The following is a 21,575-nucleotide window of genomic DNA, read 5'->3' on the forward strand; positions in this document are numbered from 1 at the left end:
CTGCCCTGAGAGAACCGAGTGAGTTTATGACACATCACATGATGCTGGAAATGGTCAGCAACTTGCTTTCCTTTTGCATGGCCCTTGGTGGCTTGCTTCTCTTTCCTGGTAGCAACAGGATATTGAGAGGTTTTGCTGCCTTCTACAGTTGTCTGCAGATGCTCCTTTTGGAGCTCTATCTATCCTAAATTTCACAGATCATCTTTAAGATCTTCATTTTCCTGTGGGCCATATCTCCTTTGCTTCCTTCTGCCATTCTGACCTTCATCAGAACCTGTTCATTTATTACTGCACCCAAAATCCTGGCTGAGAGGGACAGCGTGCCTCCCAGTATCTCACAAAATACTGGGCAGCTGCCAGAGCTGCCTCCCTGTCATCCCAATGTGCTCAAAGCAACTGTGGTGCTTTCTTCCCACCAGTATCTCCTGAGCAATGCCCAGATTTGAACTTGAATTGTGCTGTCTGCAAAAATAAACAAACTCTTTTCACCCTATCCTGAAAAAGCCTCTTTATTCTGCAGTTTGTCTCTTCTTTTTAATGAACAGCTGATTCTCCTGGTGCTAAGCTGGTAAACCCAAGTAAGTATGTATCCTGCCTCTCCTTGCAAATGCTGGAGCACAAGGCCAGGAGTCCCTGCAGCACGGGGGTCACAGGGCACTGCTGAGGACCTGAAGAACCAGAGGATATTGATGGGCCCCCTCCAGCTCTCCTCACTGTTTCCAGTAGTCTCCTTGCAGACCTGATACTCTGCCCCCTGCCCACCCCACCCCCAGTGGCCATCAAACTGTAGTCTCTCAACACGACAAAGACCGTGTCTTCCTTTCTCACCTGCTTCATGTTCCTCACTTGTTCATGGGTGAGGAGAGCAGAGGTCCTCAGGTGCCCCTCTGAGGGGGGCTATGCCTTTCCCCACCATGAAGGTGGCTTTGCACCTGAGCTAGGCTTTGCCCACCCTTTTTTCAGCCCCTCTTGCATCCAACACTTGTGTGTCTCAAGCCAGGACAGCGGGGCAGGGGAACCCTCCAAGGGCAAGGGCATTTCTGTAAGGTCGTATCCATGGTGGTAGAAGTGGAATGGGGAGGAGAGGCTGGGCAGGGCTTGGGTTGTCTGTAGGGGACCCCAGGCATGAGGTGCAGAGGAGCCAGCAGCACAGGTGCAGGGAAGGGCACAGCAGTGGGGAGCTGTGGCCACGCGTGCTGCAGTGTCACTGCTGTGTTTTCCCTCTGTTGGAAAGGAGAGCAGTAGGGGAGCTTTGAGGGCCACAAGACTAAACACAACTTCATTCAGAGAGGAGCTACAGGAGTGAAATCCCACTGCCCCAGCATGCACACATGTCCAGCCAGCAGTGCAACAAGGATGAACAAGGCTGCGCTGGCAGTAAATGCGGGTGAGATGGTCTGTGCCACCTCTTTTGGAGATTCCTTCTGCAACAGTGAGCTGCTCATGTTTGTGCCACTGGGTCCAGCAACCAGTCACACTGGCTGGCAGCAAAGCCTTCTTGATAACAGGGCTGCGAAAGGTCCTCTTGCACCATGACAATAGTCAAAACAAAAATAAACAGCAGCAAAAGCAGCCCTGTGTTAAAATTGTTGCGGTGAAATCACTGCCAGGCTTTTCACCTCTCCTAGTGACCATGCTGCGGTCCCATAGCCATGGTTTGGGGGGTCCAGAAATAGAGATCACTACTTTTTCCTATTAATTGTTACCCTCGTGTGGAGGATGGCAGCCCATATAGCTCAGCAAGGGGAAAGTTACAGCCAGCCAGCCCCTCTGCTACAGCTGGGAAAGCTCACGCGAAATGTAAGGACTTCTAACATGGGATCCACATTAGCAGCCAGCACCATTGCACAGGAAAAAACACACGGACACCAGCAGACTGCAAACCAGCATGTGATTCTCCCTGTGCTGCTACCTGCAGCTTGGGGCATGACTTTCAGTGGGCCCTCCCAAAAGACAGAGGACAGAGCTGCTGCCCATCGTTGCACAGTGATTCCAGGTCAAAGAATTTACAAGCTAAAACCAAGATCACTCAGCAAGCAAAACACCACTCTAAGAGAAAGGAGAAAGGAGCAGAGCAACATGCAGGTGATTCCCATGGGACGTTCAGCTTCGTGTTTTGTTGCTTCACTGCCATGCGGGTGGGAGATGTCGTCTTCAGTCAGAGTCAGAACTGCTGCTTGAGCTGCTGGAGTGCTAGAGGAGATAAAACAACTTTAGGGTAGCACGGAAACAACCCTCTTTCACACCATTTCTGATAAGTGTTAGCAATCCTGTGGTGGGTGCCTGTTCCTGGTGCCCAACTGTGTCCAGGTTGAGCCTGCTGCATCCAGGTTGAACCTGCTGCAGTGGTGACTGCAGACCCACCTCTCCCCAGGTGTGTTTGCACACTAGCAAAAGGGGTGCCCTCAGGTTTGCACACTGGCTGGACTGCAAGCCAGTAATTAGTTAATGTCAAGGCCCTGGGGGCCATGCAGAAGGTGAGCCTGCATGGGAGCCAGCACAGCACCACGGCCTCAGACAGCAAACCCCAGCCAGGATACCCTGACTTGAAGATAAAATGGCTACTAATAACATCACCACAGTGTTTATTGCAATGCTGTTACAAACCACATTTTAGAGTTTGCAGCCATTATTTTTCTGCTTGGAGAATATAATTGCGGGCATATCATGGGAGGGCTGGGTTTTTTATTATTATTTTACAAGGCTGTTCAGACCAATTAAGCAAACTCCAGAAGGGTCCTGCTCTCTGCCAGCGAGGGCAAACATCAAGGCAGATAACTTTCAGAGCCGTTACACGGTGAGAGAAGCTGATGTTTTGCTTTGTCTGGCAAATGCTTCTACCCTGGATGATGGAACTGGGGTTTTGTTTAGCAGTCCCTCACTCAGACCTACTCCAGATGGTGCCCACCCCTGGAATGGCATTTTCTGCAGCATCTACTCCCAGCACAGAGAATTGCTTTTCCTTTCTGGTTTTTTTGTTTGTTTGGGTTTGGGTTTTTTGATTTTTTTTTTTTTAAGAGGGAACTGAACCACTCGTCTGCTGTGGGACATTGAGTGAACGTCCCTTATGGAGGCACGACTCAGTCTCGGGTGAGCAGGACAAAGTCCTGGGGTTTAATACACCACGTGATGCACCCTGAGCTGTGTCACTGTTTCAAATAGCTTCAAGGAATTTCATGGATCATGTTTCAAAAGACTCACTTGAAATTACTCATGTTTGCCCATTTATTAACCAGACTGGAGTCTCCACATCTAAAAAAAGCCACTGAGGTGTTGGCAGCCTGGTCCAGCTGCCGTAGGGTGGAAGAGGGGAGCCCCAGCTGCCCAGGCTGGATGCTGTGGCATGCATGAGGGGGTCTGAAGGACCACAGCAGAGATTCAGAAGGGTCCGCTGCCGCCTCACTCTTACCTTGCCTCCATGGTGCTTGGAGTGCTTCTTCTTGTGCTTCTTATGGTGCTTCTGATGGCAGTCAGGGGGGCAGGGTGGGCACCCCGGCATTCCCGGTGGTCCCAGATGGGGGTGACCATGGGGATTATGCCCTGGCTGGGGGTGCCCATGGGGGTGCTGTCCTGGTGGGTAGGGGCCAGGCTGAGGGGGCCCACAGGGATAGCCACCTGGGGGTGCCGGGGGATAGGTTCCAGGGGCACCAGGCATCACTGGAGGATAGCCGGAGTAGGGACCTGCTGGAGTGCCCTGACCAGGGTATCCCGGAGGACCAGGCAGGCAAATTTGCGCTTGAGGTTGTGGCACCCCTCCGGGCGCACCTAGGAAGAATAGGGGGGCTGTTAGCAAGTAGAGCTGGGCTCTCCCTGGACAGGCAATGCAGGGAGTTGGTGTACCCATGCACCCAAAGGACCCCTCCTGGTCTACCCCATCCTCACAAATGATGCCACATTCCCCTTTGGTATGCAGGTAACTGCCCCGGGTGCCCGTGGCAATTGCACTGAGCCCCTCTCCAAGCCCCAATGGCTGTGTGATACCCGCAAGCCCTGCCCAGCCCCGCAGCCCCTCACCTGGATTGGGGTTCCACATCTTCAGCGGCCCCTGAGCTGCAAAGGAAAGATAGGCACTGTCAGTGGTCCCTTATGGCACCTGCTGTCACAGGAATATCATTGCCCTGCCAGCAGCCGGGACCTGGCTCCTCTGCCCCATGTGTCTGCCTTGGGCAGAGACTGGGCTGGTTTCCCAAGGAGTGCTGTTCCCCCACAGACCCTGACAGCCGCCCTGTCCCTTCAAACGACAGCGCTGACCCCAAGAGTGGCTGTCCACATGTCTGTGCACCCCCAAAGCCTGGGCATGTGGAGCACCCAAGCTCCCACTGCCCCCATGCTCCCCAGCTGCCCTGCGGCCGCACCAGGTGCTGCTGCCTCAGGGAGCCGCTTTTGCTCACCTGCAGAAAAGCTCCCAGCAGAGGCAATGCTGGCAGCACCCTCTGAAAACACTGCCACCAGCAGCACCCCCAATCACCGTCCTTGGCACAGCTCTCCCAGGGTGTCAGGCACCCGTTAAATACCAGGACCTAGCCCGGGCGAGGAGGGGTGTGGTGGGCAGGGGTGACATCGCAGAGCAGTGGAACTGGCCGCACCACTCCCTGCACCACGGCCGTCACCGTGGGCACGTGGGAAATGTCAACATGCCGCTCCCAGACAGCACAAAGGTCCCACAGGGTAAAAACAGAGGACAGTGGGTGGTGGTTTCACCTCCCAGCATCAGGTGACGGGGTGAGTCAGACGTCTCCAGCACAAACCCTGGCTCAGTGGTCCCAGCATGGGCACAGTGTCCAGGGGGAGGCTGGCATGGGGGTGTCACCCTCCCGCAGGCACTGCTGTGGGACAGTGGGGCTTAGGGTCCAGTTAATGACTCCCTGTGACACAGCTCAGGTTGCTGCCATAGTGTTGCAGGTGAAAGAGGTGATATCTGCCATCAGTCCTGCTCAACAGAGGCAGGAGGCAGGGCTGGATGCCCCAATGCTTAGGTCTTCCTCTTGAGGAAGTCTATGAGGAGGGGACAGAGCTCCTCCCATCCCACCCCAATCACACCACTAATACCCCCGATGCTGCCCCGCGTTTGTCAACACTCCTTTTCCAGGCCAGTGAGCAATGCAACAGGCTGGTCTCATCATGCACCATCAAAAAGACACCTCACAGAAAGGGACTGCACCAGGTCTTACCCCAGCCCTGCAGGCAGGGGTGCGTCTTGGGGGGGTTTCTAGGCACAAAAACACACAGGGGGGTGCGGGTCAGGAGTTGTCCCCCCATGCATGGGGATCTCCTCCTATGCAGCGCCACGGAGTCCCTGATGTCCCCTCCATTGGGAGCCCTGTGGCCCCAGGCACTGCCAGCGCAGCTGGCTCCTTCTGCCCCAGGGATGAGGGGATAGACACGGGGGTCCAAGTCCCAGACAGCAAAAATCACTCTTGGCCAGGGAAAGGCCAGCAGGGGACATGATGCTGGGATCTGCCTGAGCAGAGCAGCTCTTCTGAGGTGGATACCAAAGGAGCCCAGGCAGCGATGAGTGTGTTTCCCAGTTGTATTTGCCGCTGCAGAGCCCCCAGCCCATCCCTGAGCCCCTCTCAGGCCGCCCGCTTCTCCAGCAGCACCAGCACAAGCGCTGAGCCTTGCTTCGCCTCCTCCAGCAGCCCGGAGATCTTCTGAGACATCTGTGCAGGGAGGGAGAAGGTGCATTTTTTGCCACTTGACAGGACAGAAGAGCCATCCATCGTCCACCCCACGCTTCCCGCTGATGGCAAAGGGAGGGGGTGCTGGGGCATGAAGGGTCCCAGGGACTTCATCTCCATCTCTGTCCCACCTCATCCCCACCACCAGGACCGGGGCACATGCACAGTCTCTGCTTACCGTGAGCTTGAACTTGTCATCCATTATGTCTTTGAGGTTGATCATGACATTGAAGTAAGCTCCGAACACAGCTGCTTCCAGCATTTTGGCTCCCACCTAGGAAAAGAAGCTTGCAAGAAGCTCTCCTGCTAACCAGAGCACCACCATAGGGTCCTGTGGCAGGGCAGACCCTGACGTTGCAGGACTCCCACCCTCCGTGACCCAGCAGCAACACTTTCCAACCACATATTTTCAGGACATGGCTCTGGCCATTTATGGACTTGGCACACAGGTGGGAAGACTTGGGCAACGGCTGGTGGAGGTCAACTCTCCCACAAGGGCTGCAAGCTGCCAGAAATTTAGCGGGTGGAAACTACTGGCCACTTTGGGAAGCACAGCTGGAGAAAGGCATTCCAGAGGTCAGGACACAATGGGACACCTTGCAGAGAAAAGCGGTGAGCCCAGCAGCTCCAAAGCCCCAGCTGGGGCAGTGTGTGAGCCCAGGGCCATACCTGGATGTCAGATTTGCAGGCCAGGTTGCAGTGACATGCCAGCTCCTTCAGAGCAGGCCAGAGCCCACTCACCTTCTCTGCCAGGGCACAGGGCACCCTCACAGCTGTCTTCAGCCCTTGTTGCATGGCAGCTGTACGTCTGGGAGGGGGAACAGCCCCAGGGTGAGCATTGTGTGGCCGTGCTCCCGCAGTGTGCAAGTTCCCACCAGCCCAGCTCACCTCTCTCGCTCTTCAGGGGTGTTTTTTGGCAGCTTCATAGCTTCCTGCAGGCAGAGAAAAGCAGATTTGCTGCCATGTGCTCCATGGCATTGAGGGCCAGGGCAGACTCGATAGCTCCCATGCTCTTGCAAACCTCCTTTAGGTGACGATGTTCCTTCCCCTGGCCCTGGCTTGGGCCAAGGTCACAGCCCTGCTCCTAAGGACACTTAGGAGTGGAGTGAGGCCAGCCCCCCTCCCAGCTGGAAACCCCCCTGCTTTCCCTCAGGATGTCTGCCACTGGTGGGACCTCACCATATAGCTGCTGAAGGCACGGGAGTCAGCATCCACCATTGCCACCAGCTCGTCCATGGCCTGGTGGAAGCGGGGGATCAGCTTCCTCATGATGGGGTCCAGCTCCTCAAACTGCCGCTTCCCATAGCTCATTAGCCCCACCATGCAGCCCAGTGCCGCTCCCTGCAAGGGCATGGGGGTAAATTCTCCAGCAGGACACCACGCCTGCTGTTACCACCATGCCAGCTCCCCTTGGGGGCTCAGCACACCCAGAGGACTCCCAGGCAGGCAGGAACCCCATCTGGGTGTGGCACACATACCAGGGCAGCTGCAGCTGCGGACACAGAGCCTCCTCCTGGTGCTGCTGACCTCCCACCGACTGCTCGCACAAAGGCACCCAGTGGCTTGGCCACCAGCTGCCCATCCACCTCTCCTGCCTGCACCAGGTACCTGCGGCACAGTGGCCCATGGGTCAGAGACCCCAGGTGCAGGGACACCCACCACCACCACCCAGTCCTTTCTCACCTGGCACTGCCCTCTCCAACAGGTTTTCATCCACCCCTTGGCTCTGTGGGTGGCTGAGAAGGGGGCTAGCCCAAAAAACCCAGTGGGAGATTCAGGAAGAGGACAAGGAGCCCCATGGGGACAGATGGACAGCTGGGGAGCATGTCCTGGGGGTGTGGAGGGGGGTTGCTCTGCATTAGACAGGGTGGGCTTGTGCAAATGGTGTTTGGTGGGACAGAAACATGCCTGCAGACACATCCCCAGGGGGACAACAAGGACTTAAAGTGCACGTCTTGGTATCACTGTGGCGTGGGTGGATTTCCCTTCCCATCCCTCTGCAGACACGTTTTACACCAGGCACTGCAGCGTGGCACCTCTCCTTGGAGAGCAGCATGTGAGCCAGAGGCAGTGAAATTTGGGCTGGGGACGGGGTGGAGGATTTAACACATACATACTCAAGTTTGGCCATGAAACCTGCTCCTGCTGCTTGCCCAAGTGACTTAGAGTCCCCCCACCCCATGTTCACAACCATCAGAATTTGGGAGGAGGGACCACCCCAAGCCTGCAGAACACCAGGCTGAGATATCCCCTGGATGTGAAGAGGAACTGGGTGCAGGCGCCACTCCCAAAACAAGCTGAGTGCAAGACACAGGCAGTGGGATCCCCCCATCCGGGCAGGGATGGGCAGCATGATGAGAAGCAGGATGGGGGTCCCTACTCAATGATGCGCTCCCGGGGGTGAAACGGAGATAGGGAGTCCAGGCCCAGCCGGCTGACCACCTGCAAGGAGCAGCCACAATAAGTCCCTTTGCATTCTCATTCCCTGCTGTTAATTAACCACAGGTGATCCAGCCCTAGGCTACCACCCAGGCAGAGGACAGCCAGCGTCACCAGCCCAGCCCAGCCCAGACTTGGGAGCGGTGTGTGGCCGCCTACAAAAGACTGGAAACTGCACCAATAAATAATTAGCTTGCTCTTATCTAGCACGTTCCCCATAGGGTGGAAAAGTCCCTCCCTCTTGCAGCTGAAAAGCAGAGCCTGTCTCCTCATTTCCAGCTTACACCAGTCCTGGGGTTTTTTCCCATAATGCCATGCACTGTCCTTGAGCTCTGGGGAGGTGTCCTTCCCCTCCTGGCCTCCACAAAGGCAAGCTGGGCAGCTGCTGCCCACACTCTATCCTCATGGGACGGGTTCTGTGTTCCCTGAGCATCTCAGCGTCCTCAGGACAATAAAGCAACTTGTCCCACTCGCTGTGCCCTCACAGCTTGCAAGGCACCATCTCTGGACACAACTGTCATGCCTGGGGGCTGCCATGGTCCCACATCTCTGCTCAGTGCCACTTTGGGAGTCTGGGGGGGTGGGTGTGTCTCTCTCATGATCTCACTCTTGTGTTGGTACCAGGAAGAGCCATGTTACCAGCCTGATCTTCTGTTCTTCCTCCAGGATGAAGAGTTTTTCCTTCTTGATGTAGAACTCAGCCGTGTCCAGCATGGCCTTCTTGGGGACAAGCCCCACCAGCTGGGACCCCACCACAGGGAGGTTCAGTGCCTGCAAAGGACATCAGAAACATGACTGTCCCGAGAGCCACCTGCCCTGCCACTACTACCACCCCAGCCTGGTGGTCCTCATCCCTCCTCAGGACCTGGGGAGCTCATGGAAAAGCCTTCAGTGGAGGAGCTGGGGGCTAGCAGCCAGTTTCGGAGCTTTTGGGGTTTTTGTGCCATTCAGCGCTCTGCCCAGCTTGGCTGAGCTGAGTATGAGATAAAGCAGAGCCTGACCTGGGGATGGGGAGAAGAACTTGGAGGGAGACATCCTCTGCAAAGCCCCCATTGAAACAAGCGTGGTGAGCCACCCTGCATGACCCACCTCTGCATCTCGGCAGACCTCCTCATAGACAGCATGGAGCGGCGTGATCTCAAAGTCCAGCAGGTTTGTCGAAACCTGGGCTATATTCTCTTCCTCCAAATACCAGCCAATGCCCTGCACCCTCTTCAAGCGCCCGGGCTGCCAAGAACTGCCACGGTCAAGGCATGGCCCAGGAGGCATGGGGGCAAGCAGGTCTGCTCCCAGCATGCCACCAGCACAGGGGTACCTGGTCGGTGCCGCGACCCTGCTCACGGAGGTTGAGGGCAATGCGGTGAGCCAGCTCCTTGGTGCACAGCAGGTTGACATTGTATGCGATAAGGAAGGTCCGGGCACCCGTCACCGTAGCCCCCCACCGGGGGACAAAGGTTGGGGCCCCAAAATCAGGAGCCCACTCTGGTTTTGCAAGCTGGGGAGGAGGGAGGAGATCACGTGGACTGGCACCACTGAGCAGCATGAGCCACCTTCCCAAGGATGGCATCTGCCTCCCCAGCCAGCATCTGCCACGACTGCCTCCATGTTCAGCAGCACCCGAAGCATTTCATCAGCTCCTCTCGGTGCAAAGGGACTATGCCAGCCCCTGGCCCCCTCCCCAAAGCCAGGGAGGTGCAGTTCAGCTCTGCCCAGCTGTGTGCTGCCAGGCTCACCTTCTCAGGGAGTGCCTCATACTCCCCAGCACGGACAGCAGGCAGTGCTCTCCTGCTCTCCTCCCGTGCCGCCTCTCCATACAGGTAAACTGCAAGACAGAGCCAGGGGTGAGCACTGCCGGGCAGAGGCTGGTGGCATATTGTCTAGCAGGGTCCGGTTTTGCCCATTTGGGAGCAAACCCCATTTGGTTAAGCTTTTGCAAATTGTATGCAGTTTCTCCACAACTGGAAGCATGTGTGGTGGGACAGGACAGGCAGAGGTTCCTGGCCCCTACTCACCAGGCACCCCCAGCTCCGCTGCCAAGCGCTGCCCGAAGACATGGGCGCAGGTGACGCACTCCTCCATGCTGACGTTCATCACTGGCACAAAGGGGCAGACATCCAGGGCTCCCATGCGAGGGTGTTCACCTGGTGATGGGGCAGATATAAGGATGGGAGCTGGGAAGAGCAAGCAGAAAAGGAGGGAGAAAGGCCCTTTCCCAGCCTCTTTTGCAGACTGGGCACTGCCGCCGCGAGGAATGTTGAGTTTGCAGCAGTAATGTCTACTCCAGCCCAGGCATAGGAGGGATTTAGCCTCAGTGGATCAGGAGGATGAGCAAGAGCTTTGCACAGTCCCACCACCATCCACTCTGGCAGCATTGCTTGCTGCAGGTGTAGTAACATGCCATGCTTGGCCACCAGCAACTTATTTTAGCTCCAGCCATGCAAGGTGCACCCAGAGCCAACCACGCACAACAGCCAAAGGATGTACCACACCAGATCAGCTCCTGTGCCACCCCCAAACTCACCTGTGTGCTGGCTCATGTCAATAAGCTGCCCAGCCACGCGGGCTGCGCTCAGTGCCCCTTCAACAACAGCCTCGGGGGACCCCACAAAAGTGTAGACGGTACGGTTGGTGGAGGCACCAGCATCCACGTCCAGCAGCACGCAGCCCGGTGTCCGGGAGATGGCCTGCCCCAGTGCATCGATCACCTGCCAAAGAGCAGAGGACCCCCTGAGGCAAGGCAGCTGAGCTGGCCAGACCCCCACCACAACCCCAGCTTCACAAGGTAGGGGATGCCTTTTCTCACCTCTCCCCCTTCCCACCTGCACTGGGGTTGGGGATGACCCCACAATCAGTGGGGATGTAGCCCTGTGCTGCAGAGGATGCAGGATCCAAAGGCATGAGCATCCCAACTCCTACCCAGGGGGTTTGGGACACCCCTGGCTCCCAGTGAGCCCCGAAGCCACCATGGTGGGGGAGAGATGCCCAGCTGCTGCTGCACATTGGAAAGCACCATCACAAATTGCTGTTCCTGAGGATACTGTCCCCTGCCAGCTTCAAAACAAGTTTGGCTCTGCAAAGGCTGTTCCCTGGGGGAAGCAGTGGTTTTATTGTAATTTTGCGTTTGCTGAACTTCTCTGCCCCCAGCAGGGCCAAAGTTCAGCCTAGGGCTGATGCCCAGCATAGATCCCATTAACCTGGATGGTGTGTTTTGGCACAACAACTGCAAGCGATATTTCTCTAAGGGAGTATACCAGACCACCCCAAGCCCTGGTGCTACAGCAACCTGCAGGCGGGGGCGGGGGGGGGGGGGGGTGGGTGGGGTGGTCTGAGCCCCCACTTCTCACTGAGGTGCCAAAAGGGAACAGTGGCTGCCTTTGGGCATTTTTGGCAATAGCCAGGCAGGGGAAGGTGCACAGCACTTCAAGGATGCAGGGCAGAGTCTGGCAGAGGGTGCTGCCTGCACAGCCCCTCTGCTGGGGCAGTCCAGCTGTCCACACCCCAGCATCACCCAGCCCTCAGCCCTCCACGCGCTCCCTCACCTCCTTGTTATTCCCCTCCGAGAAGTTGGGGACACACTCCACCAGCTTGGCCATGGTCCTAGGTCTGCCTGCACCCCCACGGCTCCCGACTCAGCTCCTCACACCCTGTGTGTTTGCCTGCCCTTTCCTGTCCCACTGCAGAGCAAAAGCCTCCCAGCACCCAACCCTGTTGCCTTTTCCCCGAGCCAGGGTTTCTCATTAACTGCATCGATCAGTGGCCAGAAGTCAGAAAGGGTCTTGGATAAACAAGGTGGTACTGTCCCTTCTGTACCTGGAGCAACTCAGGGCACAAGGGCGCTGCCTGCTTACCAGGGCCAGCCTTCAACACCAGTTACACGCCAGTGCCAATTAGTTGCTAGGAGAAGGTGATTGCCACTCAGTGAAAAACATCTGCTCCTCCCAGCACCATGCTGTGGCTACCGGATGGGACAGGCTGCCCCTGCCCCTGCCCCGGGCACAGCAACAGGACCATCAGCACGACACGATGGTGCGGGACAGCTGCTTCTAAGGACCCCAGCGTGGGCACTGGCGCAGTGGGCAAAAATCTCTCGCTGTGAGCAGGACTCGAACCTGCACAAGCAAACACTTATTAGATTTCGAATCCAACGCCTTCACCTCTCGGCCATCACAGCCCGGGGAACACGGGGCAGAGGGGGAAAGGCGGGGCGGGGCGGAAACACGACACCTGCCCCCAGCCTGGGGCTCCCCCGCTCCCCCATGGGCGCCCCGTTTTCCTGGGAAGCGGGGAGGTCTCCGGGGTGGCCGGTGCGTCCCTGCACACAAGCTCAGTCCCGCGCTGCTCCCCAGGGCCTGGCGGCAGGGCCCGTCCCCAGAAAGCAGCGCCCGGGACGCGGCGGGCCCGGGGCAGCACTGTGGCCCCAGCAGCCCAGTGCCCGGCACAGGGTGGGGGTGCCCGGGCAGCTGCGCACCCCGGCTCGTTGGTCTAGGGGTATGATTCTCGCTTAGGGTGCGAGAGGTCCCGGGTTCAACTCCCGGACGAGCCCTCCTTTTGGGCACCCCCCGCCGGGCACAGCCCCTGCGGGGACCACGCACAGGCAGCTCTGCCCGGGATCGCGGTGCAGGGTGTGGGCACGGTGATGGCACTGCAGCCGGGGCTCCCACAGCAGCTCGGCTGCCCACCCTGGCACGGCTACACGCAACCCCTGACCCAGGGTCTGTGACCAGAAAAAAATGCCCCTGCTCTGCCCCAGAGCCCCACCACCCCGTGCCGGCCCCGTTGGCAGCCTAGGCACCCGAGGGACACCCAGTGCCTGCAAACCCCCAAAACCGACAGTCAGCAGCTCCGGGGCGGGGGGGGCGGCTGGGGAAGGAAGCAGGGACAGGGATTTTCTGGGAGCGAGGAGAAAGGCGGGTCAGAGGGGGACATGCGCTTTGGGGGATGCCCCATGGAGGAAGAAGGGTGGGGGGTGATGCTGCGAAGCACGGGCCATTTCAACCGCTGTAAGGGCCAGGGAGGTGGTTTGGAGGAAGAAGATCCCCGGACATGGTGGGAAATGGAGATGCTGGGCACTAATGCCCCATGGTGACCTCCGGATGGTGGCTCCATGGACCGGCCACAGCAAGAGGGACCTGCCTGCTCCCAGACTGTGCCAAGGGACACACACAGCCTCAGCTGCCCCCTCCAAGCCCCCAAAGGTGCGTGGGGCACAGAGGCTGGTGGGGGCAGCACCCCGGCTCGTTGGTCTAGGGGTATGATTCTCGCTTTGGGTGCGAGAGGTCCCGGGTTCAACTCCCGGACGAGCCCCCCTGCCTTTTGGGCACCCACCTTCCTTGGCTGGCACGCGGGATCATGGCGTAACCAGGGCATGGTGGGGGCAGCGGTGTCAGCGCTGGGGGGTCAGTGCCGCGTCCTGGCTGGGCACGTCCCTGCGGGCAGGCCTGACCCCCAAGAGCTGGCGGTGAGTTGCTGCAGGGTGAGTGGGCAGGGAGGCGGCACTGGGAACCGCAGAGCAGAGGGGGTGCTGCCAGCAGCAGCGCGTGCCCTGAGGGTCTGTTTCTGGGCTCAGGGCCCTTGAGGCAGAGCAGGGTGAGCAGTGGGCAGCGGTGGGGGGGTCTTGCCCAGGCCCCCAGCCCTGCCCGCGCACAGGGGTTGTACCTCAGCGGGAGAGCGCTTGCTTTGCATCTAAGAGGCCCTGGGTTCAACCCTCAGCGTCTCCATGTCCTTTTTGCCTCCCCAGAGCCCCATCCCTGCCAGCTGCTGGGCTGCGGCTGATTCCCAGCACCTGCAGCCTGTGGAGAAATGTCTGTGGCGCTCTCGCTTCCCTGCCCGAATGTTGGTGTCGGCAGGAGCTGCCGGCTTGGGGAGGCTGCCCGTCCCCACTGAGCCGGGCAGCGTCGCCCCTTCTGTGCCCCGTCCCCGCAGGGGCTGTGCCCTGGCGGTGGGTGCCCAAAAGGGGTGCTCGTCTGGGAGCTGAACCAAGGACTTCTCGCACCCTAAGTGAGAATCATACCCCTAGACCAACGAGCTGGGGTGTTGGTTTGGGGCCCAGTGCGCATCCGGTCTCCCACGGCCCCACGGCCCCAGGCACCGCACAAGGACAACCCATGCCCACTGCAGGTGGGGGGCAGCTGCCCCAGGGTGCTGCCCTCTCCCTCCCCTCTGCGCTCCGGCCATCACCTCCTCCAGCTCCCCCGGGGACCAGGCACAGGGAGATGTGGGGGAGCCCACTTGGCATCCCGGCAAAATGCCACTTCCCCGCCTCTCTCAGGGCAGCAAAACCTGGAATAACCTCAGAGAGGCTGTGCCCCTCCTGCCCAGGGCCATCACAGCCCCTGGAAGGGACATTGTGGGGCTCCCTGTGCACCTCTGGCTCCCCCTGTCCTGGCCCCCCAACATCTGTCCCCGCTCCCCCAAAGCTCAGTCCCGCGCTGCTCCCCAGGGCCTGGCGGCAGGGCCCGTCCCCAGAAAGCAGCGCCCGGGACGCGGCGGGCCCGGGGCAGCACTGTGGCCCCAGCAGCCCAGTGCCCGGCACAGGGTGGGGGTGCCCGGGCAGCTGCGCACCCCGGCTCGTTGGTCTAGGGGTATGATTCTCGCTTAGGGTGCGAGAGGTCCCGGGTTCAACTCCCGGACGAGCCCTCCTTTTGGGCACAGCCCCTGCGGGTCCCCGGTCTGCAACCCCCTGAAACCGACGGTCAGCACCTCTGGGGGCTGGGGAAGGAGGCAGCAACAGGGATTTTCATGGGAGTCATGAGATAAGCCAGGTGAGAGGTTCTTGTAGGGGGATGTAGCTCAGCAGAAGAGCGCTTGCTTTGCATGTAAGAGGCCCTGGGTTCAACCCCCAGCATCTCCAGCTTTTTGCCTTCACAGTCCCACCTCCCTGCCAGCTGCGGGTCTGGCAGAGCCCCCAAAACCCCACAGAAAAGCCCTAGGGCTGCCTGCGGGCTGCTTCCCAACACCTGCAGCCTGCGGGAAATGCCCGTGGCCCTTTTCCCACTCCCGCCCAGGCGCTGCGGGGTGCGGGGTCCAACTGGCGTCCCTTCCCTACGGGGCTTGGCGTGTCTCTTGGGGCAAACGTTGGTGCTGGGGGGGAGTGGCCAGGTGGGAGGAGGGTGGCGGGTACCCAAAAGGAGGGGTCATCTGGGAGCTGAACTCGGGACCTCTCACACCCTGAGCAAGAATCTCAACCCTAAACCAATGAGCTGGGGTATGCAGCTGGCCCCCAGCCCAGGTCCTGTGCCCTACGGCCCCAGGCACCGCACAAGGACAACCCATGCCCACCGCAGGTGGGGGGCAGCTGCCCCAGGGTGCTACCTGGAATAACCTCAGAGAGGCTGTGCCCCTCCTGCCCAGGGCCATCACAGCCCCTGGAAGGGACATTGTGGGGCTCCCTGTGCACCTCTGGCTCCCCCTGTCCTGGCCCCCCAACATCTGTCCCCGCTCCCCCATGGGCGCCCCGTTTTCCTGGGAAGCGGGGAGGTCTCCGGGGTGGCCGGTGCGTCCCTGCACACAAGCTCAGTCCCGCGCTGCTCCCCAGGGCCTGGCGGCAGGGCCCGTCCCCAGAAAGCAGCGCCCGGGACGCGGCGGGCCCGGGGCAGCACTGTGGCCCCAGCAGCCCAGTGCCCGGCACAGGGTGGGGGTGCCCGGGCAGCTGCGCACCCCGGCTCGTTGGTCTAGGGGTATGATTCTCGCTTAGGGTGCGAGAGGTCCCGGGTTCAACTCCCGGACGAGCCCTCCTTTTGGGCACCCCCCGCCGGGCACAGCCCCTGCGGGGACCACGCACAGGCAGCTCTGCCCGGGATCGCGGTGCAGGGTGTGGGCACGGTGATGGCACTGCAGCCGGGGCTCCCACAGCAGCTCGGCTGCCCACCCTGGCACGGCTACACGCAACCCCTGACCCAGGGTCTGTGACCAGAAAAAAATGCCCCTGCTCTGCCCCAGAGCCCCACCACCCCGTGCCGGCCCCGTTGGCAGCCTAGGCACCCGAGGGACACCCAGTGCCTGCAAACCCCCAAAACCGACAGTCAGCAGCTCCGGGGCGGGGGGGGGCGGCTGGGGAAGGAAGCAGGGACAGGGATTTTCTGGGAGCGAGGAGAAAGGCGGGTCAGAGGGGGACATGCGCTTTGGGGGATGCCCCATGGAGGAAGAAGGGTGGGGGGTGATGCTGCGAAGCACGGGCCATTTCAACCGCTGTAAGGGCCAGGGAGGTGGTTTGGAGGAAGAAGATCCCCGGACATGGTGGGAAATGGAGATGCTGGGCACTAATGCCCCATGGTGACCTCCGGATGGTGGCTCCATGGACCGGCCACAGCAAGAGGGACCTGCCTGCTCCCAGACTGTGCCAAGGGACACACACAGCCTCAGCTGCCCCCTCCAAGCCCCCAAAGGTGCGTGGGGCACAGAGGCTGGTGGGGGCAGCACCCCGGCTCGTTGGTCTAGGGGTATGATTCTCGCTTTGGGTGCGAGAGGTCCCGGGTTCAACTCCCGGACGAGCCCCCCTGCCTTTTGGGCACCCACCTTCCTTGGCTGGCACGCGGGATCATGGCGTAACCAGGGCATGGTGGGGGCAGCGGTGTCAGCGCTGGGGGGTCAGTGCCGCGTCCTGGCTGGGCACGTCCCTGCGGGCAGGCCTGACCCCCAAGAGCTGGCGGTGAGTTGCTGCAGGGTGAGTGGGCAGGGAGGCGGCACTGGGAACCGCAGAGCAGAGGGGGTGCTGCCAGCAGCAGCGCGTGCCCTGAGGGTCTGTTTCTGGGCTCAGGGCCCTTGAGGCAGAGCAGGGTGAGCAGTGGGCAGCGGTGGGGGGGTCTTGCCCAGGCCCCCAGCCCTGCCCGCGCACAGGGGTTGTACCTCAGCGGGAGAGCGCTTGCTTTGCATCTAAGAGGCCCTGGGTTCAACCCTCAGCGTCTCCATGTCCTTTTTGCCTCCCCAGAGCCCCATCCCTGCCAGCTGCTGGGCTGCGGCTGATTCCCAGCACCTGCAGCCTGTGGAGAAATGTCTGTGGCGCTCTCGCTTCCCTGCCCGAATGTTGGTGTCGGCAGGAGCTGCCGGCTTGGGGAGGCTGCCCGTCCCCACTGAGCCGGGCAGCGTCGCCCCTTCTGTGCCCCGTCCCCGCAGGGGCTGTGCCCTGGCGGTGGGTGCCCAAAAGGGGTGCTCGTCTGGGAGCTGAACCAAGGACTTCTCGCACCCTAAGTGAGAATCATACCCCTAGACCAACGAGCTGGGGTGTTGGTTTGGGGCCCAGTGCGCATCCGGTCTCCCACGGCCCCACGGCCCCAGGCACCGCACAAGGACAACCCATGCCCACTGCAGGTGGGGGGCAGCTGCCCCAGGGTGCTGCCCTCTCCCTCCCCTCTGCGCTCCGGCCATCACCTCCTCCAGCTCCCCCGGGGACCAGGCACAGGGAGATGTGGGGGAGCCCACTTGGCATCCCGGCAAAATGCCACTTCCCCGCCTCTCTCAGGGCAGCAAAACCTGGAATAACCTCAGAGAGGCTGTGCCCCTCCTGCCCAGGGCCATCACAGCCCCTGGAAGGGACATTGTGGGGCTCCCTGTGCACCTCTGGCTCCCCCTGTCCTGGCCCCCCAACATCTGTCCCCGCTCCCCCAAAGCTCAGTCCCGCGCTGCTCCCCAGGGCCTGGCGGCAGGGCCCGTCCCCAGAAAGCAGCGCCCGGGACGCGGCGGGCCCGGGGCAGCACTGTGGCCCCAGCAGCCCAGTGCCCGGCACAGGGTGGGGGTGCCCGGGCAGCTGCGCACCCCGGCTCGTTGGTCTAGGGGTATGATTCTCGCTTAGGGTGCGAGAGGTCCCGGGTTCAACTCCCGGACGAGCCCTCCTTTTGGGCACAGCCCCTGCGGGTCCCCGGTCTGCAACCCCCTGAAACCGACGGTCAGCACCTCTGGGGGCTGGGGAAGGAGGCAGCAACAGGGATTTTCATGGGAGTCATGAGATAAGCCAGGTGAGAGGTTCTTGTAGGGGGATGTAGCTCAGCGGAAGAGCGCTTGCTTTGCATGTAAGAGGCCCTGGGTTCAACCCCCAGCATCTCCAGCTTTTTGCCTTCACAGTCCCACCTCCCTGCCAGCTGCGGGTCTGGCAGAGCCCCCAAAACCCCACAGAAAAGCCCTAGGGCTGCCTGCGGGCTGCTTCCCAGCACCTGCAGCCTGCGGGAAATGCCCGTGGCCCTTTTCCCACTCCCGCCCAGGCGCTGCGGGGTGCGGGGTCCAACTGGCGTCCCTTCCCTACGGGGCTTGGCGTGTCTCTTGGGGCAAACGTTGGTGCTGGGGGGGAGTGGCCAGGTGGGAGGAGGGTGGCGGGTACCCAAAAGGAGGGGTCATCTGGGAGCTGAACTCGGGACCTCTCACACCCTGAGCAAGAATCTCAACCCTAAACCAATGAGCTGGGGTATGCAGCTGGCCCCCAGCCCAGGTCCTGTGCCCTACGGCCCCAGGCACCGCACAAGGACAACCCATGCCCACCGCAGGTGGGGGGCAGCTGCCCCAGGGTGCTACCTGGAATAACCTCAGAGAGGCTGTGCCCCTCCTGCCCAGGGCCATCACAGCCCCTGGAAGGGACATTGTGGGGCTCCCTGTGCACCTCTGGCTCCCCCTGTCCTGGCCCCCCCAACATCTGTCCCCGCTCCCCCATGGGCGCCCCCGTTTTCCTGGGAAGCGGGGAGGTCTCCGGGGTGGCCGGTGCGTCCCTGCACACAAGCTCAGTCCCGCGCTGCTCCCCAGGGCCTGGCGGCAGGGCCCGTCCCCAGAAAGCAGCGCCCGGGACGCGGCGGGCCCGGGGCAGCACTGTGGCCCCAGCAGCCCAGTGCCCGGCACAGGGTGGGGGTGCCCGGGCAGCTGCGCACCCCGGCTCGTTGGTCTAGGGGTATGATTCTCGCTTAGGGTGCGAGAGGTCCCGGGTTCAACTCCCGGACGAGCCCTCCTTTTGGGCACCCCCCGCCGGGCACAGCCCCTGCGGGGACCACGCACAGGCAGCTCTGCCCGGGATCGCGGTGCAGGGTGTGGGCACGGTGATGGCACTGCAGCCGGGGCTCCCACAGCAGCTCGGCTGCCCACCCTGGCACGGCTACACGCAACCCCTGACCCAGGGTCTGTGACCAGAAAAAAATGCCCCTGCTCTGCCCCAGAGCCCCACCACCCCGTGCCGGCCCCGTTGGCAGCCTAGGCACCCGAGGGACACCCAGTGCCTGCAAACCCCCAAAACCGACAGTCAGCAGCTCCGGGGCGGGGGGGGCGGCTGGGGAAGGAAGCAGGGACAGGGATTTTCTGGGAGCGAGGAGAAAGGCGGGTCAGAGGGGGACATGCGCTTTGGGGGATGCCCCATGGAGGAAGAAGGGTGGGGGGTGATGCTGCGAAGCACGGGCCATTTCAACCGCTGTAAGGGCCAGGGAGGTGGTTTGGAGGAAGAAGATCCCCGGACATGGTGGGAAATGGAGATGCTGGGCACTAATGCCCCATGGTGACCTCCGGATGGTGGCTCCATGGACCGGCCACAGCAAGAGGGACCTGCCTGCTCCCAGACTGTGCCAAGGGACACACACAGCCTCAGCTGCCCCCTCCAAGCCCCCAAAGGTGCGTGGGGCACAGAGGCTGGTGGGGGCAGCACCCCGGCTCGTTGGTCTAGGGGTATGATTCTCGCTTTGGGTGCGAGAGGTCCCGGGTTCAACTCCCGGACGAGCCCCCCTGCCTTTTGGGCACCCACCTTCCTTGGCTGGCACGCGGGATCATGGCGTAACCAGGGCATGGTGGGGGCAGCGGTGTCAGCGCTGGGGGGTCAGTGCCGCGTCCTGGCTGGGCACGTCCCTGCGGGCAGGCCTGACCCCCAAGAGCTGGCGGTGAGTTGCTGCAGGGTGAGTGGGCAGGGAGGCGGCACTGGGAACCGCAGAGCAGAGGGGGTGCTGCCAGCAGCAGCGCGTGCCCTGAGGGTCTGTTTCTGGGCTCAGGGCCCTTGAGGCAGAGCAGGGTGAGCAGTGGGCAGCGGTGGGGGGGTCTTGCCCAGGCCCCCAGCCCTGCCCGCGCACAGGGGTTGTACCTCAGCGGGAGAGCGCTTGCTTTGCATCTAAGAGGCCCTGGGTTCAACCCTCAGCGTCTCCATGTCCTTTTTGCCTCCCCAGAGCCCCATCCCTGCCAGCTGCTGGGCTGCGGCTGATTCCCAGCACCTGCAGCCTGTGGAGAAATGTCTGTGGCGCTCTCGCTTCCCTGCCCGAATGTTGGTGTCGGCAGGAGCTGCCGGCTTGGGGAGGCTGCCCGTCCCCACTGAGCCGGGCAGCGTCGCCCCTTCTGTGCCCCGTCCCCGCAGGGGCTGTGCCCTGGCGGTGGGTGCCCAAAAGGGGTGCTCGTCTGGGAGCTGAACCAAGGACTTCTCGCACCCTAAGTGAGAATCATACCCCTAGACCAACGAGCTGGGGTGTTGGTTTGGGGCCCAGTGCGCATCCGGTCTCCCACGGCCCCACGGCCCCAGGCACCGCACAAGGACAACCCATGCCCACTGCAGGTGGGGGGCAGCTGCCCCAGGGTGCTGCCCTCTCCCTCCCCTCTGCGCTCCGGCCATCACCTCCTCCAGCTCCCCCGGGGACCAGGCACAGGGAGATGTGGGGGAGCCCACTTGGCATCCCGGCAAAATGCCACTTCCCCGCCTCTCTCAGGGCAGCAAAACCTGGAATAACCTCAGAGAGGCTGTGCCCCTCCTGCCCAGGGCCATCACAGCCCCTGGAAGGGACATTGTGGGGCTCCCTGTGCACCTCTGGCTCCCCCTGTCCTGGCCCCCCAACATCTGTCCCCGCTCCCCCAAAGCTCAGTCCCGCGCTGCTCCCCAGGGCCTGGCGGCAGGGCCCGTCCCCAGAAAGCAGCGCCCGGGACGCGGCGGGCCCGGGGCAGCACTGTGGCCCCAGCAGCCCAGTGCCCGGCACAGGGTGGGGGTGCCCGGGCAGCTGCGCACCCCGGCTCGTTGGTCTAGGGGTATGATTCTCGCTTAGGGTGCGAGAGGGTCCCGGGTTCAACTCCCGGACGAGCCCTCCTTTTGGGCACAGCCCCTGCGGGTCCCCGGTCTGCAACCCCCTGAAACCGACGGTCAGCACCTCTGGGGGCTGGGGAAGGAGGCAGCAACAGGGATTTTCATGGGAGTCATGAGATAAGCCAGGTGAGAGGTTCTTGTAGGGGGATGTAGCTCAGCGGAAGAGCGCTTGCTTTGCATGTAAGAGGCCCCTGGGTTCAACCCCCAGCATCTCCAGCTTTTTGCCTTCACAGTCCCACCTCCCTGCCAGCTGCGGGTCTGGCAGAGCCCCCAAAACCCCACAGAAAAGCCCTAGGGCTGCCTGCGGGCTGCTTCCCAGCACCTGCAGCCTGCGGGAAATGCCCGTGGCCCTTTTCCCACTCCCGCCCAGGCGCTGCGGGGTGCGGGGTCCAACTGGCGTCCCTTCCCTACGGGGCTTGGCGTGTCTCTTGGGGCAAACGTTG

At 61.4% G+C, this 21,575-nt stretch overlaps 1 protein-coding gene and 13 non-coding genes across 14 annotated transcripts; 12 read left to right on the top strand and 2 right to left on the bottom strand.

Moving 5' to 3' along the window:
• Positions 1-5,573: 5,573 nt before the first annotated feature.
• FTCD (formimidoyltransferase cyclodeaminase) lies at positions 5,574-11,710 on the bottom strand. The gene is made up of 14 exons (XM_075711393.1): positions 11,657-11,710; positions 10,639-10,822; positions 10,130-10,258; positions 9,851-9,939; positions 9,433-9,612; positions 9,207-9,344; positions 8,757-8,888; positions 8,059-8,120; positions 7,157-7,286; positions 6,858-7,019; positions 6,567-6,610; positions 6,348-6,486; positions 5,857-5,952; positions 5,574-5,660 (listed from the first exon to the last, which is right to left on the bottom strand). Exons 1-14 carry the CDS (start codon positions 11,708-11,710, stop codon positions 5,574-5,576), a joined length of 1,626 nt encoding a protein of 541 aa, XP_075567508.1.
• Positions 11,711-12,205: 495 nt separating this feature from the next.
• On the bottom strand, positions 12,206-12,288 carry TRNAS-CGA (transfer RNA serine (anticodon CGA)). Its single transcript has one exon. It is a non-coding gene; the product is annotated as a tRNA-Ser (tRNA).
• Positions 12,289-12,588: 300 nt separating this feature from the next.
• Positions 12,589-12,660, top strand: TRNAP-AGG (transfer RNA proline (anticodon AGG)). The gene has a single exon. It is a non-coding gene; the product is annotated as a tRNA-Pro (tRNA).
• Positions 12,661-13,349: 689 nt separating this feature from the next.
• TRNAP-UGG (transfer RNA proline (anticodon UGG)) lies at positions 13,350-13,421 on the top strand. The gene has a single exon. It is a non-coding gene; the product is annotated as a tRNA-Pro (tRNA).
• A 1,260-nt stretch (positions 13,422-14,681) lies between these two features.
• Positions 14,682-14,753, top strand: TRNAP-AGG (transfer RNA proline (anticodon AGG)). The gene has a single exon. It is a non-coding gene; the product is annotated as a tRNA-Pro (tRNA).
• Positions 14,754-14,895: 142 nt separating this feature from the next.
• On the top strand, positions 14,896-14,967 carry TRNAA-UGC (transfer RNA alanine (anticodon UGC)). The gene has a single exon. It is a non-coding gene; the product is annotated as a tRNA-Ala (tRNA).
• Positions 14,968-15,776: 809 nt separating this feature from the next.
• On the top strand, positions 15,777-15,848 carry TRNAP-AGG (transfer RNA proline (anticodon AGG)). Its single transcript has one exon. It is a non-coding gene; the product is annotated as a tRNA-Pro (tRNA).
• Positions 15,849-16,538: 690 nt separating this feature from the next.
• TRNAP-UGG (transfer RNA proline (anticodon UGG)) lies at positions 16,539-16,610 on the top strand. Its single transcript has one exon. It is a non-coding gene; the product is annotated as a tRNA-Pro (tRNA).
• Positions 16,611-17,870: 1,260 nt separating this feature from the next.
• Positions 17,871-17,942, top strand: TRNAP-AGG (transfer RNA proline (anticodon AGG)). The gene has a single exon. It is a non-coding gene; the product is annotated as a tRNA-Pro (tRNA).
• Positions 17,943-18,084: 142 nt separating this feature from the next.
• On the top strand, positions 18,085-18,156 carry TRNAA-UGC (transfer RNA alanine (anticodon UGC)). Its single transcript has one exon. It is a non-coding gene; the product is annotated as a tRNA-Ala (tRNA).
• Positions 18,157-18,967: 811 nt separating this feature from the next.
• On the top strand, positions 18,968-19,039 carry TRNAP-AGG (transfer RNA proline (anticodon AGG)). The gene has a single exon. It is a non-coding gene; the product is annotated as a tRNA-Pro (tRNA).
• Positions 19,040-19,728: 689 nt separating this feature from the next.
• Positions 19,729-19,800, top strand: TRNAP-UGG (transfer RNA proline (anticodon UGG)). The gene has a single exon. It is a non-coding gene; the product is annotated as a tRNA-Pro (tRNA).
• Positions 19,801-21,060: 1,260 nt separating this feature from the next.
• Positions 21,061-21,133, top strand: TRNAP-AGG (transfer RNA proline (anticodon AGG)). Its single transcript has one exon. It is a non-coding gene; the product is annotated as a tRNA-Pro (tRNA).
• Positions 21,134-21,275: 142 nt separating this feature from the next.
• TRNAA-UGC (transfer RNA alanine (anticodon UGC)) lies at positions 21,276-21,348 on the top strand. Its single transcript has one exon. It is a non-coding gene; the product is annotated as a tRNA-Ala (tRNA).
• The last annotated feature ends 227 nt before the right edge of the window (positions 21,349-21,575 follow it).

Source organism: Pelecanus crispus, chromosome 5 (genome assembly GCF_030463565.1).
Source record: "Pelecanus crispus isolate bPelCri1 chromosome 5, bPelCri1.pri, whole genome shotgun sequence".
NCBI lineage: Eukaryota > Metazoa > Chordata > Aves > Pelecaniformes > Pelecanidae > Pelecanus > Pelecanus crispus.